Source organism: Sardina pilchardus, chromosome 7 (genome assembly GCF_963854185.1).
Source record: "Sardina pilchardus chromosome 7, fSarPil1.1, whole genome shotgun sequence".
Taxonomy (NCBI): domain Eukaryota; kingdom Metazoa; phylum Chordata; class Actinopteri; order Clupeiformes; family Clupeidae; genus Sardina; species Sardina pilchardus.
Window position 1 is genome coordinate 19,619,132 of NC_085000.1, and position 15,000 is coordinate 19,634,131.

The 15,000-nt window shown below is 49.5% G+C and overlaps 1 protein-coding gene across 1 annotated transcript in view; it reads left to right on the top strand.

Moving 5' to 3' along the window:
* Positions 1-15,000, top strand: part of plxna1a (plexin A1a) — a 172,398-nt gene that overhangs the window by 97,739 nt on the left and 59,659 nt on the right. The window contains exon 9 of the mRNA XM_062541106.1: positions 2,838-2,952. Coding sequence (XP_062397090.1) covers positions 2,838-2,952 — 115 coding nt within the window. The remainder of the gene's footprint in view (positions 1-2,837; positions 2,953-15,000) is intronic.

Consider the following 15,000-nt stretch of genomic DNA (forward strand, 5'->3'; position numbering starts at 1 on the left):
GCGCTTTGGCGCGGCAGGACGGGGTCAGGGACGTCCCCAAAGCACAGCAACAGCTGGCCCTTTTTATGGCTTTTGTGATTGTGCAAACTGGCTTCCGCGCGTTTCCCAATTTGTTCCAATCTGTCGTCAAGTCCGATGCGACGTGGTCATTGTGGGTTTTGTTAAGCGCTGATTTCAACAGTTGGAGAAACGAAAGGCATGTGAATCGCTTCACCTGGTCTCTACAAAGGCATTATGCATATGGATTTTCACAGCCTGCAGTCTTGGCTTTATGTGTGTGTGTGTGTGTGTGTGTATATACTGTATGTGTGGCGGTGCGTAATGTAAGTTCTCAGATTGTGTGTGTGTGTGTGCGTGAGTGTATTGGTTTTGTTTTTCCTGTGGCGTTGGAATACGAGGCCCCACGTTCAGTAGAAAACAGGTGTCAATAGGGCACCTCCCTTGTGATCTGAACCTCTTAAGGAGATCAATAGTCAGCAGTGCTCGGGGAGAGGGGGGTGTTTCTGATCGAGTTCAGCAGCAGGTTATCAACACAGATGAAATCCACACTCACTCTTACAAACACATCAATCAAACAGCAACCGTAGTCTCCAAAGAACCAATCTTAACCCATATCATACACTTAACAGATTCAGAACACCATGTACACTATGAATTTGAATTGTATATTAAGCTCGTAATACATTAAAGGTGTCAATATCTTCATTTTGTTAAGAGGTATTTGTGGGTATGAAAAGTCCTTGAGTTCCTTCAGCTTAAATGACGACTCTTCATTATGTCTCGTGTGGACCATGTAGAATAGAGCAAATGGAAACTGCAACAGCTCTTAAGTCAAAAGCAAACCAAATTCCACTGTACAAGCTATGAGGATTTTCAGAAGCGAACGCACTGATCTGTGCACAATGTGTCTTACAGTTAATAGACAGTGTTGACTGAAGTATTTGGCATACCAAATCATCCCATAACCTTGTTAACTGTAAGTACAGGCAGCTAATTCATATACATTGAAGCGTTTCAAGCTTAGGAAGGCTTGGGAATGGGTGGGGGGGAGAGCAGAGCACCTTATCTTCCTCCCACAGCTTATGTCAGCGCGGGGCCTTTAATATTTGCCACGGGCACAAGGAACCGGGTGCATCCAGTGTTCCAAGGCAGCAGCCTCCTCCGTCTCTCTGGTGCAGTGGTGTCAGTGTCCGGCGGCGCGCGGCAGAGAGCCGCGTCTGTGAGCCTCCGAGTGACTGTTGTCTGTGGAGGTCTGGTGCCCCCCCCCCCTCTTTGACCCTGCCAAAGACTAGCCCCCGGGCTCCGCAGCAGTGACAGGTCGGAGCATCGTTGTGATATTTTTTTTTTCCCTGAGTCATGTCACAGGATTTGCCAGTCAAATGAGGGTGATGTGTGCGGAGCTTGACATGTCCTTCAGGAAAGATGTGTTTTCTGGGATTGCCAGAAGGATTGCCTTTTTTTGAGAAAAAAAACTAGCTGCTTGCTCCTCTTCTTTTCTTTTTTTAATGAAAGTTCTCAACAGTACTTTTTGTCAGTTCTAGGCCATGCACTTCATCATGGTTTATTCATACTGAAGCGGATTCATCTCATGCTTTGTCATATGATTTGCCAGCCACCACTATTTTTTTTCCTTGTGCTACATAAATCACATAGCCAACCTATTTTTTGGGTAACATCAATGGTTAAAGCATTTTTCACCTGCCCCACATATCGGGGTGCTGTCTTTGGAGTCGGCACTCCAAAGACACACACACACACGCGCACACACACACACACACACACACACACACACACACACACACACACACACACACACACACACACACACACACCTCCTCCGTGAGCACAGAGCTCCATCTTCTTTAGACTGGGTGAAGGTTGACTCCCTTATTCACGCCGTCACGTGGTCCACTTAGACAGCCGTCCGTGACCTTCAGGGCGCAGCTGCATTCTAATGTCGCCTGGAAATGATTGTTAAATGACTTAATTGGACAAATCACCAACCTAATTGATCCAAATGAGTTTGGTCCCTGTTTTTTTTTTTCCGAGGGCCTCAAGTGTTTTGGTACTGATAATGTGTCTCCTTTGAATGTTTCTGTGAATACAGTGATGATGAAATGTCGCTGTCTCGTCTTTTCATCGAATACAGAAGAGAATCTGGCCAATTTTCTTTCTCGTGTTTTTTTTTTGTTATAGATATTCTTGAAAAGAACATTTTGAAGTTCATGGCTTAATTTGTTGTGTATTGTCTCTGGGGTCATGCTGTTGTCTACTCATTGTCTGGGTCTCCTTTGCTTGAAAAATATCCCTGTTTGGTCTCTGTTGTTGTTGAATGGCTTTGTGGCTGCGAACACTCCTTGATTCATCCTCTCTCTTGAACTCTCCTCCCCAATCACATCCTCGTCTCCACTCTCGTTTCTCTTCTTCATGAACTTCTTCTCAGTTCTTCAGCTCAATTCCTCTCCTCTCTTTAACTTTTTTGCTCTTCATGTCTTCCACCTCCATTTCTCCTTCTTTCTCTCTCCCGCTTGTCTCGTAACTTTTTTTCTCTCTCCCTCTGCCTTTTTTAATAACTCATTTATGAGATGGTAAGCAGTCCCTCGCCCCAGTGCTCTTTGATCTACCCCCCCCCCCCCCCCACTTCTTCCCACACTCCACTCCTCTAAATCACCAGTGAACAGCCTCATCAATACATGAGAGAAGCACGAATGGAGAAGCATGATGAGCCTTAACAAAAAATCTCCAGGCTTCGTTTAAAAACTCCATCATCAAAAAAGATGCCGTGTGATTTGAACTCTCTTCCTTTCCTCCCCTTTCCCCTCTTCTGCCCTGCGCAGGTGTCTTTCGTGTGTGAATGGCTCCTTCCCCTGCCACTGGTGCAAGTACCGGCACATGTGCACTCACAACGCCAATGACTGCTCCTTCCAGGAGGGCCGGGTGAACATGTCTGAGGTGAGTAGCCGTGCTGGAAGGGCTTGGGTGCCTTAAAAAGTGCTATGGAGATTGTGATAATGTGTCCGTGCAGATGTATAGACTCAGGTCGAGAGATGCCAAAGTAGAAGAAAACTTCTTTTTTTTATTAAGCTACCGGTAGGTTTAAGACATGAGACATAAACAAACAAAAGAAAAACACTGATCAAACGAAAAACACAAACATGGGACAATGCCCACTAAAGCTAGGCCCTTACGTACCCATACACTGACCGAGACAATGTGCCCTCTCACGGCAGAGGCCCATCTCCCGAATGAAGCGCCCAATACCCAATACATACTGTATATGCTATTGGCGCGGACCAAACACAGCAAACAATCAATTAGCGCAATAACGTATCCTCTTAGGCTAGATACTAAACAAGCGCAATACCTTACTTGACAACATTCCTGTCTAATCATAACTACTTCGCTATAGTCCCCCAAAATCACAAATAAAACAAAACTACAGAAACACCCCTGTCTCCATGAGCGCTTCCCTCATGGGAGCGCGCCCCGTCCCTTTAACTGGGTCTCACCTCCGACACTCTTGTCGCACCCCGGAAGACAGGTAGACATCAGGTAAGGACAACAATACATAGAATAGACAATACACAATACACAGACAAACATTGGCACAGTCACAGCGATTTCATATAAGATGTCAATTATGCGCGCACGAAACCCGCCACAACTGTCCCGACATTATGCCTTGCATTAGCCGCTATAGCCATGTTTAGCGCACGGCCTAACCACTATTCTTTCGCATCCTCCAACGACATAATACATAGTTATTCTTTACTTTTCAACATATGCATTTCAACATTTCTTTTCTTATCTCCTGTATGTGTGAACTATGTGTAATGTCTGTTCAAGCGCAAACTCGGTTCCCATTGTTCTTACTGGCGGGAATGCGCCCGCTTGCGTGACAGACGCGGTGCGCTCTGTCACAGAGATGTGTTGTCTTTGTAGTTGTTGTTGTTGGGAGATTGGTCATGAACGTCACACGCCACACATTACTTACTGTATGTGGAGTCACACACACACACACACACACACGCACACACACACACACACACACACACACACGCACACACACTCAAACACCAACCATTTGTATCCTCTTAACCCTCACTCAAAAAAATATCTTAGCAGAAAAGCAAGTATACAGAAAAGCACACATACAGAAATACACACGCGCAGTCCTACACGCCCAAACAGATACAAGCAATTTTCCAGCCGTGCACACATGTAAATAAAAACTCAACGCGCACAGCACACACACACACACACAAATACAATGCGCCGCACTTAAACACACACACACACACACGCCCAAATGTATATACACAATTAATCCTGGACCTCTCGGCTCCCCGCTGTGGCCCTGGCGTTGAGCTTTGTTCAGAGTGTATGGCGGCGCGCTGCTCTGCCAGCAGCTGGTGGAATAGAAAGAGCAGTGGATTTATGCGCTTATAAACAGCACTGGCTGAATGACTATGCAAATTGTATCGTGTTCTACATTTCCAAATGCTACATTTGCATAAAAACCAATATCAATCACATCTCCTGCTTTCGCTTTCTCTCTCTCTCTCTCTCTCTCTCTCTCTCTGTCTCTCTCCCTCTCTCTCTCTGTCTTCCTCTCTCTCTTTCTCTCTGTCTCCCTCTCTCTCTCTCTCTCTCTCGGTATCCCTCTCTCTCTCTTTCTCTCTCTCTCTCTCTGTCTCTCCCTCTCTCTCTCTGTCTCCCTCTCTCTCTCTCTCTGTCTCTCTCTCTCTCTCTCTCTCTTGTGCACATGGACTGTCTACCAGTGGAATGCCAAGTGAGTGCTCCATGGGTATTGGAGCGTGTGGTTTACTCATCGGCATAAACTTCCTTGACTGTAAACACACACACGCACGCACACACTCAAATGCGTGCACGCACGCACACACACACGTACACACAAACACACACACTGTGCTCGCTGATGTGTGAATCTTTACATACACAATTACCATAGTCGTGTACGCACAGCTTTTTCAACAGGTTGACAACCCATTTCCCCCCTAGCGCCCAGAAATGTGTGCCTATGTGCAGACACATTCATGCGCACAAACACACACACCATGTTGTGCTCACACCAAAGTGCCCTCATTTTCTGTGTGTCTTGTGCCCAGAGTGATAAACAGACATCCACAAACACACCACCCCTCCCACCAAAAAAAAAAACACACTCTCCGGCTTCGAATGTCTCAAAATCTCATTTTCTGGAAGAGGGAAGAAGCTCCGGATAGCAATTGCCAGTCCGTGTCGAGCGGCTCGGCGTTCCCTTAACTCCGCTGTTAGTCTCCGCTCGCCCGCTCCGAGCCCCCGGTCTGCTGGATGTATACACGTGTTTACCGGCGTCGGCCGCCGCCAGGCAACAAGGCCGGCCCTTATCTCCCCGCTCCCGACTGCACACCTTCCCTTCTCCGCCGGCGCTCCCAGGCTCTCCGTGCCGCTCCGAGCCGCGCCGCACCACGCCGCGCTTTATTTGGGATATTAATTGGTCATGAGGTATCCTACCTCAATCCAATTACGGCCCGCGCTTTTATCTGGCTGCTCCGCAGAGTCGAGCCTCAACGCCGAGCCCCCCGCGCGCGCCTTCGCCTGCCTCAGAGAGGAAATGACAGGGATTAGCAGCTTCTATCTCCCACCTCTACCCCCCCATACACCCACACACACACACACACACACACACACACACACACACATAAAGACCCAATCACAAACACACACATGCACAAACACAACACATTATGCATCAACGCACACACACATGTAAAGACACAATCACAAACACACACACACATGCACAAAGCACATACACACAAACACATTACACACCAACACACACACACACACACATGCACAAACACATACACACAAGCACATTACACACCAACACACACACACACACACACACACACACACAAGCAAAGACACAATCACAAACACACACACACATGCACAAACATATACACACCGACACAGCCGCAGCACAGAACCCATGACATGCTGCCTGCATTGCAGCCGGGGTATAAACCCCTATGCCTGTGTCTAATCAGGGGGAGCCCATTTGGCCCACGCAGGAGGCTATTGTCAGAGACATGGTGAACATGGGGCTCCACTGAGAAGGAGGCTGTTTGTGTGTTTGGAAAGGAGGGACAAGGCTAAGGCTCCAAGTACTGTAATATCCTGACTATTAGCCGCGGTTTATACATTGGATTTGCAGCATCTCTTCAGCTATGAGGTTAATACAGGGGGGCAGTTGATATGGTGTTAATATGGTTTTGTTTCTTTTAACTTGCATAAAACATTGTCCGGCTTATACACAATGCGGCTTATATGCGGGAAATTACTGTGGAATGTGTAGAATCCACTGAAACAAAGACATGTTTGCATTCAACATTCTGGCTCCTTACAGACAGGCTACACTGTCAAGTCAAGTCAAGTCAAGTCAAGTTTATTTATTTATATGTAGCGCATTACATACACAGAGGTCATTCAATGTGCTTTACATACACAAAAACCAAACAGTAATAGCAGATAAAAGCATAGATGGGCACTGGGAGTACAACTGAAGTAGTTTTAGAAGACTGGTCTAGTTTTTCAAATGTGCGCAGTGCGCTTACATCTGGTGTAGCCAGTTCCATTGATTGCTGTGGAAGCTAATGGTTGCAGCATTAGCCCCCGCTTTTAATGACATCCCACCGTAGAAGCTCTTCTTAAGGGATATGGAAGCTCTCGGCTCCAGAACTCTCCCTTCACACGTACCATGTGCTACTTTAGAATCCGCTCAAGGTGACCCAATTAGCTTATTCTCAGCCTCTTGTTCAGTAATAGTCCCAACTGTTGATATGTCAGTGTGTCCCTCAATGTGAGACCGTAGATTAAAATTCCAACTGCACCCAGTTTCGCTATTATGGACTGGGACTTAATGTCATAATAATGTCCCATTTGGCAAAGAACTGTCAGATTACTGTGCTAGGTTGAATAGAAGAAGACAGGTCTTAGAGGAAGTAGTTGATGGGAAAAAGATAATATGCGAGAGGAGATTTTGCATGTTTAATGAGGAACGGACCAGCAATTTCTTAATGCCACACGCATTAAGTCACACGCGATCACTAAGTATCTTTTTAATGGTCAAAACACAGAGCAAAAAGTGCACAACCCTTTTACTTCAAAATATAATGAGCAACGTTTGCTAATCAAGTGTATATAAATCAGAATCCTGCATGACAGCGGATAAACAACGGCGCACATTAAATCTGACCAGGCGTAAAATTGCTTGTGTAAGCTGCACTTGAGAGGCTCATAAGACGAAATAAACACAAAGAAACAAAAGAAAGGCACAAACAACAACAGAACGCGACCAGAACATTTGCCGGGTCACCTAAAGCGAGCGCGCGCGCGCCGTAATGGCCAGATGTATAATGGTGTTAAAGCAAACGCGTGGATCTGGCCTCCACCGGCTGTGTGACCAGTCAGACGTGTTAAACATCACCACCACCACCACCACCACCATTACCACCACCACCACCACCACCACTGCCACTACCACCACAACCACCACCACCTCCACCACCTCCACCACCCCCACCTCCACCACCACCACCATTACAGAAATACACTTACTGGAATATTCCAAGAGCACAGAAGAGCACACAGATGCTATACTGAGTACCCCCACCTCAGGATATGCCATAGTGCATATGGATATCTCTGCCAAAGACATGCACGACATTCACATATACATGTCTCCTTCCCTTCATTCCTTCTTTTCTGGCACACTGGAGCAAAGGTTGATTTATTTTTCTTTTTTTTTCTTTGTCCTTCGATCTGCTTTATTACAATGGAACGGATAGAAATATACATGAATGGGGGGGGGGGGTTCCTTAATCTCTCCCGTCATGTATTCCAGCGTACTTGGGGTTTGTTTAGAACATGATGAAAAGGAGATTTGTGGAGTAATGAGCAACCCTTAATTTGACTCTAGTTAATGGAGCATTCCGCTGGGAGCGGCGCTGGTGTGTATAAATAAGTTATGAGCTGCTATCTCTCCCCCCCCAAAGAGCAGCACCGCAGCACCGCACAGCTCCTGCTCCGCCGGCTCCCTGGGGTTTGGCCCAGCTTACACACACATTTATCAATACTCATTTGTGTGCCCCGGAAAACTTGCAAATGCACCGGGGTTATGCCGACTTGTTAAAAAGAAAAGGAAAGGAAAGTGGGGTGCAGGGAGATGTGTCCGTGTGGTTGTGTAACGTCTGCAGAGATATTGTGTGAAACATGAGATGAAGATTCAATGCTGTCATAGGTGTGCGTGTGTGTGTGTGTGTGCGTGTGTGTGTGTGTGTGTGTGTAGGCAGTATGTTCACATATGCACACACTCACTATGGATTTGTCAAAGTGTGTAATGACTGCAAGTTGACAGCATGTGAAAAAGTATGTCAGTGTGTGTGTGTGTGTGCGTGTCAGATATGTGTGAATGCTCCTCGGCTATGATTTTTTTTTTTTTCCCTTCACCCATTTAGTTTCCCCCACTTTCCTGCCTGACCCAGTTTTGGCTCTAACATAAAATGTGGCCTCTTAGAAATTCGACAATTGCTGCGTGGCGCTTCCCATCTCGGCGGCGGCGGTGGCGCGCGTGCAGTGCGGCTCCTGCCAGCAGCTCCTCTGGAAGACGCTGGGCTGTGCGCTTCAGTCGGCCCCGCTCACTTTCCCTCTGATTTACCGTCTGCCTCATCTGGCTGTCAGGTGACACCCCCCCTCCCCCTCCCTCCCCGCACCATCATATCCGAGCGTGTGGCTCCAGTAAATAGTGCCTGTCCTCCCCACACACATACACACACACACACGCACACACACACACACACACACACACACACACACACATGTACACACACACACACACACACACACGCACACACACATACGCACACACACACACGCACATGCACACGCACACGCGCACACACACACACACACATACACACACAGATGCACCCACACACACGCACGCACACACACACACACGCACACGCACACGCACACACACGCACACACACACACACACACACACACACACACGCGCCTCGTGAAGGAGACTGTGCTATGCTGTGCTGTGCTGTGCTGTGAGCGGCCGAGCAAAGGCACTTTGGAGCGCCGGCGTTTGGAACGCTGGTCTGCTTCGCCGTGCCAAGACCGGCGGGCTCACGTGCAACCTTGGCTGCGGCGCTCTCCCCCCAGCGCCCGCTCCTACTGCTCCCCCACTCCCCGCTTCTCCCACCAAGGCGCGTGGCCCTCAGGGGACAGCGGGTGTGAACTCACCCTCGTACCTTTCCCCTGATTAATAACAGCGTTAATTAATCAAAAGCAGGGACCACACCTTCCTCTTCTCGTTTGCTCCGATTCAGTTATTCATCGCTTTATTTATTTATGATCGACCAGCCCGGGATCAGGTGTATTCACAGCATCAGAGCGGCGTGGGCCTCTCACTCCCCTGGCACTGGGTGCTGTGATGGCGTCTCACTCTTTCACTCCTCTGGCACTGGGTGCTGTGATGGGCTCTCACTCTCTCACTCTTCTGGCACTGGGTGCTGTCTCACTCTCCTGGCACTGGGTGCTGTGGGTGCTGTGATGCTGTCTCACTCTCCTGGCACTGGGTGCTGTGATGGTGTCTCACTCTCCTGGCACTGGGTGCTGTCTCACTCTCCTGGCACTGGGTGCTGTGATGCTGTCTCACTCTCCTGGCACTGGGTGCTGTGATGCTGTCTCACTCTCCTGGCACTGGGTGCTGTGATGGCGTCTCACTCTCCTGGCACTGGGTGCTGTCTCACTCTCCTGGCATTGGGTGCTGTCTCACTCTCCTGGTACTGAGTGCTGTGATGATGTCTCACTCTCCTGGCACTGGGTGCTGTGGGTGATGTGATGCTGTCTCACTCTCCTGGTGCTGTCTCACTCTCCTGGTACTGGGTGCTGTGATGATGTCTCACTCTCTCACTCCTCTGGCACTGGGTGCTGTGTGTGCTGTGATAGCGTCTCACTCTTCTGACACTGGGTGCTGTCTCACTCTCCTGGCACTGGGTGCTGTCTCACTCTCCTGGTGCTGTCTCACTCTCCTGGCACTGGGTGCTGTGATGGTGTCTCACTCTCTCACTCCTCTGGCACTGGGTGCTGTGATGGCGTCTCACTCTCTCACTCCTCTGGCACTGGGTGCTGTGATGGCGTCTCACCCTCCTGGCACTGGGTGCTGTGATAGTGCCTCACTCTCCTGGCACTGGGTGCTGTCTCACTCTCCTGGCACTGGGTGCTGTCTCACTCTCCTGGCACTGGGTGCTGTGACGGGACGCGGTGGCTGTAACTGACCTTCAGCTTCCATTATTCAAAGTGTATTAAATCCTAATTTCCAAATGCCTCTGCGTCTGTCCGGCTAATCGGAGGGGACTGGGAGGAAGAATGGCGCTGCCGAGGAGGAGGAGGAGGAGGAGGAGGAGGTGTGTGTGTGTGTGTGTGTGTGCTGGCGCTCACACACTAATTCCTGGGCCTCGTCCAGAAGACCCGTGTGTGTGTGTGTGTGCTGCGTGCCTTGAGCCGTCTCCGTCCGCCCCTGCCAAGTCATCTGCTGCTCCAGCCTGGTCTCTTGTCCCTGACGGAGGAGAGGCGGAGCGGGACGCAGGAACGCGGGGACACAGGGGCGCGGGGTGTGGGGCTCCAGGCGAGCGCGGTGGAGGCGTGGGATTAGCACGGCGCTGGCTCTCTCTCTCCGGTGATGCACTTATACAGGACTTACTCAGCAGCATGCTTCAGAGAGCCCGGCTCAACGTTCTCGTCGCGGCTGCACAAACTTCGTTTGAGGGTATGCGGAAAAACAAACATTGCTTTCACGTTGTTTTCTGGTTGAAGACCATGCAGAGCGAGGAAAGAAAAGAAACAACAGCGTTTGCTCGGAAGTGAACGGACTACAGATTTTGAGCGAAGCCACCCTTTCCTCCGAAACCTTGAGAGGTATCTTGACGTTCTACTTTAATTATTTTCCTGGATCCTCCAGAAGCCTCTCCTGGTCCAAAGTGTCCTTTATTAAAGGCCGAGTCCCTCTGAGACGGCCCAGCCCGTCGCCCCTGGTTCCCCCTCGCTGCTCAGCCCCAGCTAGTCAACAAGCTGAAGATCACTTAATTAGATGGCAGCCTCTCGCTCAGCTGCTCCACCACAGAAAAGCTGCCAGAAGTCATTACTTTGAAACACCCCTCCATGCTGAATTGACATGATGCAAATGTTACGGTCGGTTTATGGTTGTACCAGCCAATTAATAAGAATGAGTAGGAAGGGTGATCATGCTAAGATAGATCCAATTTTAGTGGAGGGAAAAATAGCATGATCTTAATGTAAATTTACCCACATCTCATTTTGTTCTGTGAGTGTGTGAACGCATTCGTTTGAGTCATTTCTGCTCCTGTTTGAATGTTCAGAAGAAATGTGTAGTTATTTGAAGTCTGGCATGTGCTGTGAAGATTTGCCTGTATCCACTGAAATGCTGTGCGTGCACATATGAATTTCTGCTGAAGTTTCAGGGCCAGGAGAGATATAAGACGGGCGTCATGCAAAGGAAACAGAGAGTCCGTGCTGAGCAAAACAAGAGTATTGCCTTGCCAACCGTTCTAATTAACTGGCTTTGTGGCACTATTGAACTCTTGTACGGAATTGTCAAGAGGGTTGGCTTTCTGTTGACGGATGTGAAACAATTCCGTCGCCGATTCATCCAACGCCCCCCCAACACCACGCCACCCCACGCCCCACCACCCCCCTCTTCCAGCGTTCTCCACACACTCCTCAGAACCTGTCAGACGGAGCGTGCTTTGCTGAAGTTCCGTTGGGATAAATATTGGCTTTTTGTGAAAGCCTTCAAATCTCTGAGTGAGGTCACCGCAGAGTCCCCGTGTCTCCTCGGAGGGATGTAGTCATCACATGACTCTTTTTTCCCTCTTCATCTCTCCTCACTTCCACTGCATGCCTGCCATTGTTTTCATGGCTGCGGGGTGGTTAGTGGCACTGTTCCCTCTCTCCCTCCCTCTCTCTCTTTCTCTCTTTCTTTTCCCTCTCTCTTTTTCTCTCTCTCTCCCTCTCTCTCTCTCCCTCTCTCTCTCTCTCTCTCTCTCTCTCTCTCTCTTTCTCTCTCTCTTTTCCCTCTCTCTCTTTTTCCTTCTCTCTCTCTCTCTCTCTCTCTCTCTCTCTCTCTCTCTCTCTCTCTCTCTCTCTCTCTCTCTCTCTCTCTCTCTCTCCCTTTCTTCCCGGCGCCTGGCCCGCTCCAGTGGCTAATCCATAAGGCCACTCGCGAGGTCATCTCTGGCCGCAATCAGCCGAGCGTCCCCTCTCCTGCTGTCGCTCAGGGAGGCATCCATCCGTCAAAGCTCCCCTGTCGCTCCTGAGTGACACCTCATCCCTCATTTTAGCGCGCCGCGGCGCGGGGGTCCGGCAGGAGCTCGGCCACTGGGTCACACAAGCCCCATATCAGCACCTATGCCATTACATCATATCAGAGCCATGTTATCTCAGTGGAAGTGAGCCAGCCAGAGACAGACAGACACACACACACACACACACACACACACACACACACACACACACACACACACACACACACACACACATACACACACACATTCACACACACACACACACACACACACACACACACACACACACACACACACACACACACACACACACACACACACACACCCATATACACACACACACACCAGTAAATTCCAAGAGAAAATTTCATTTCCCCTAAACTCCACGAGCCTAATTCTGTCATGAATGAGAATGTGTGTGCTTCATCGAAGGATTGGGTATAAGCCTCAGATTTCCCAGAGGCCGTTCCAAAATCTCGCGTTTGTCTCTTTTTCTAAAATTACTCGAGCAGTCGAGAAGAGATTTTTGGTGTGTGGGGGGGGAGGGGGGGTTAGGGTTTGAGCTATCATCCCATCAGAAAAAATGCTGTAGACAATTTGCTTAAGAGAGGGTGGTTTATTAAAACCGCGGTGGCTGGCACAGCTCAGTGTGTGGGCTGCGCCGACTGACTGACTGACTGGCTGGCTGGCTGGCTGGCTGGCTGGCGTCTGAGCCGCTCTCTCCTCTTGCTTGCTTGTTGTTGGAGGAGCCGTGCAGCTTGAGGGAACATAGCTGGAGGCCGCCTTTCAGCTAAACACACACTGGTCTGCTGAGGCACAGCTGGCAGCCCATACAGTACGAGGCGAGCTGGGGAGAGTATACCGAAAAAAAAAAAAAGCCCAGAGAACGCCAGCAGACCAAAAAGCCTGGAAAAAAAAATCTCCTCAGGAACGAACGGCTGTCTGCAGCTCCTTTCAGCTTTTTCTGCGAGCAACCTGTTTACTTTTTTGTTTGTGTTTGCTTGTTCTTGTCTGGGGTTTCACTAAAGGCAGGAGTAGACACCCCCCTTGCCAAGAGGACTCTTTTGTTTCTCGTATAGGCTTGCTGTGTCTGTGTGTGTGTGTGCGCGCGAGCGCAAGTACATGTACTGTGTGTGTGTGTGTGTGTGTGTGTGTGTGTGGTGAATAGGCTGGATGACTCCCACTCTGTGCCAGTCATCGGGGAGACCTCTGAACACTCTGGTTCTGTGCCTGACTCACCGCACCCAGGGAAAACACAAGCACTAACCTACAGCCCCAGCTCTCTCTCTCTCTCTCTCTCTCTCTCTCTCTCTCTCTCTCTCTCTCTCTCTCTCTCTCTCTCTCTCTCTCTCGCTCTATCCCTCTCTCTCTCAACATCCCTCTTTCTCTTTCTCTCTCTCTCTCTCTCTCTCTCTCTCTCTCTCCCTCTCTCGCTCTCTCTCAAAGCGAATGAGTGAAAAAGAATGGCAAATGGAAATAAAGCCAAACACTTCAAAGGATCCCCCCGGTGTTGTGCCGCTCCATTGTACTCTGCCAGTGTGCTATCTGATCTGCACTTTCAACTCTGTTTTGACACCTTTCACGGCGGCTAATGAAATGGTTTCCAGGCGATGGTGTGCGCGCCTCGTTTCTGCCTGTGTGCCGCCGCCGCCACCGCCACCACCCTACTCCTGCGGATCCCAGCAGGTTCTGAGCTAGCACTAGCGCTGGGTGGAATGCCAGGCTGTGTGTGGTGTGGGCCTGGCCGCGGTGGCCGCATGGCTACAGGATGTGGCTCCGATGCATTCCCTGACATACCGCACGGAGAGGATTCCATGTCGTTTTGTTGTCACAGCTGAGGCCCTGCGGACTGGCACTCTGACAGGGGTCGGTAGCCTCACACAGTTTTGGTCAGTACTTGCTGAAGCCCTGTGAATGTTTTCGGCATTTACCAACTTCAAATGTTGATGGGTTTTTTTTTTTTTACTCTCTTGAAGTCACGGTGGAAATGGACTTAATGATTAGCCTTCTTCATCGCCCTTCGCTAATGAGTGAAGTTTTGCTAAGTTGTAACGCATAACTTTTTATAATTTTGAAACAGGTTTTTCTCCTTTTTACTTGGGGATACACACTCCACACTCACACACTCACATTCGCACATACTACACACACACACACTCACACTCTCACACACACACACACACACACACACACACACACACACACACACACACACACACACACACACACACACACACACACACACACACACAAACACACACACACACACCTTGGCCTCACCTTGCATTGAGTATTCATTAATTTCTCTCCGCTGTCCCTCCGACTCTTCTTTGAAAGTCGAGCTCTATCAGGAGCTGGAAGCGCTTCATTAACCGTTTTGTTTATAGCTTTTCTGCCACCTCCTGTGTGCACTGAATGTCGAAGCGAAATGGCAGAGGCGCCTAGCGGATTGCCACTATCACCCATTCAGCTGCCCAAGAGAGGAACTGATACCCTCCTCTCTCTTTGTGCACGGAGGGAGTGTGGGTGGGAGCAGCTCTGGCCCAATGGGTTCCTCTCTGGTGTGTTGGCTACTGATAGCAGTGTGCTCAAG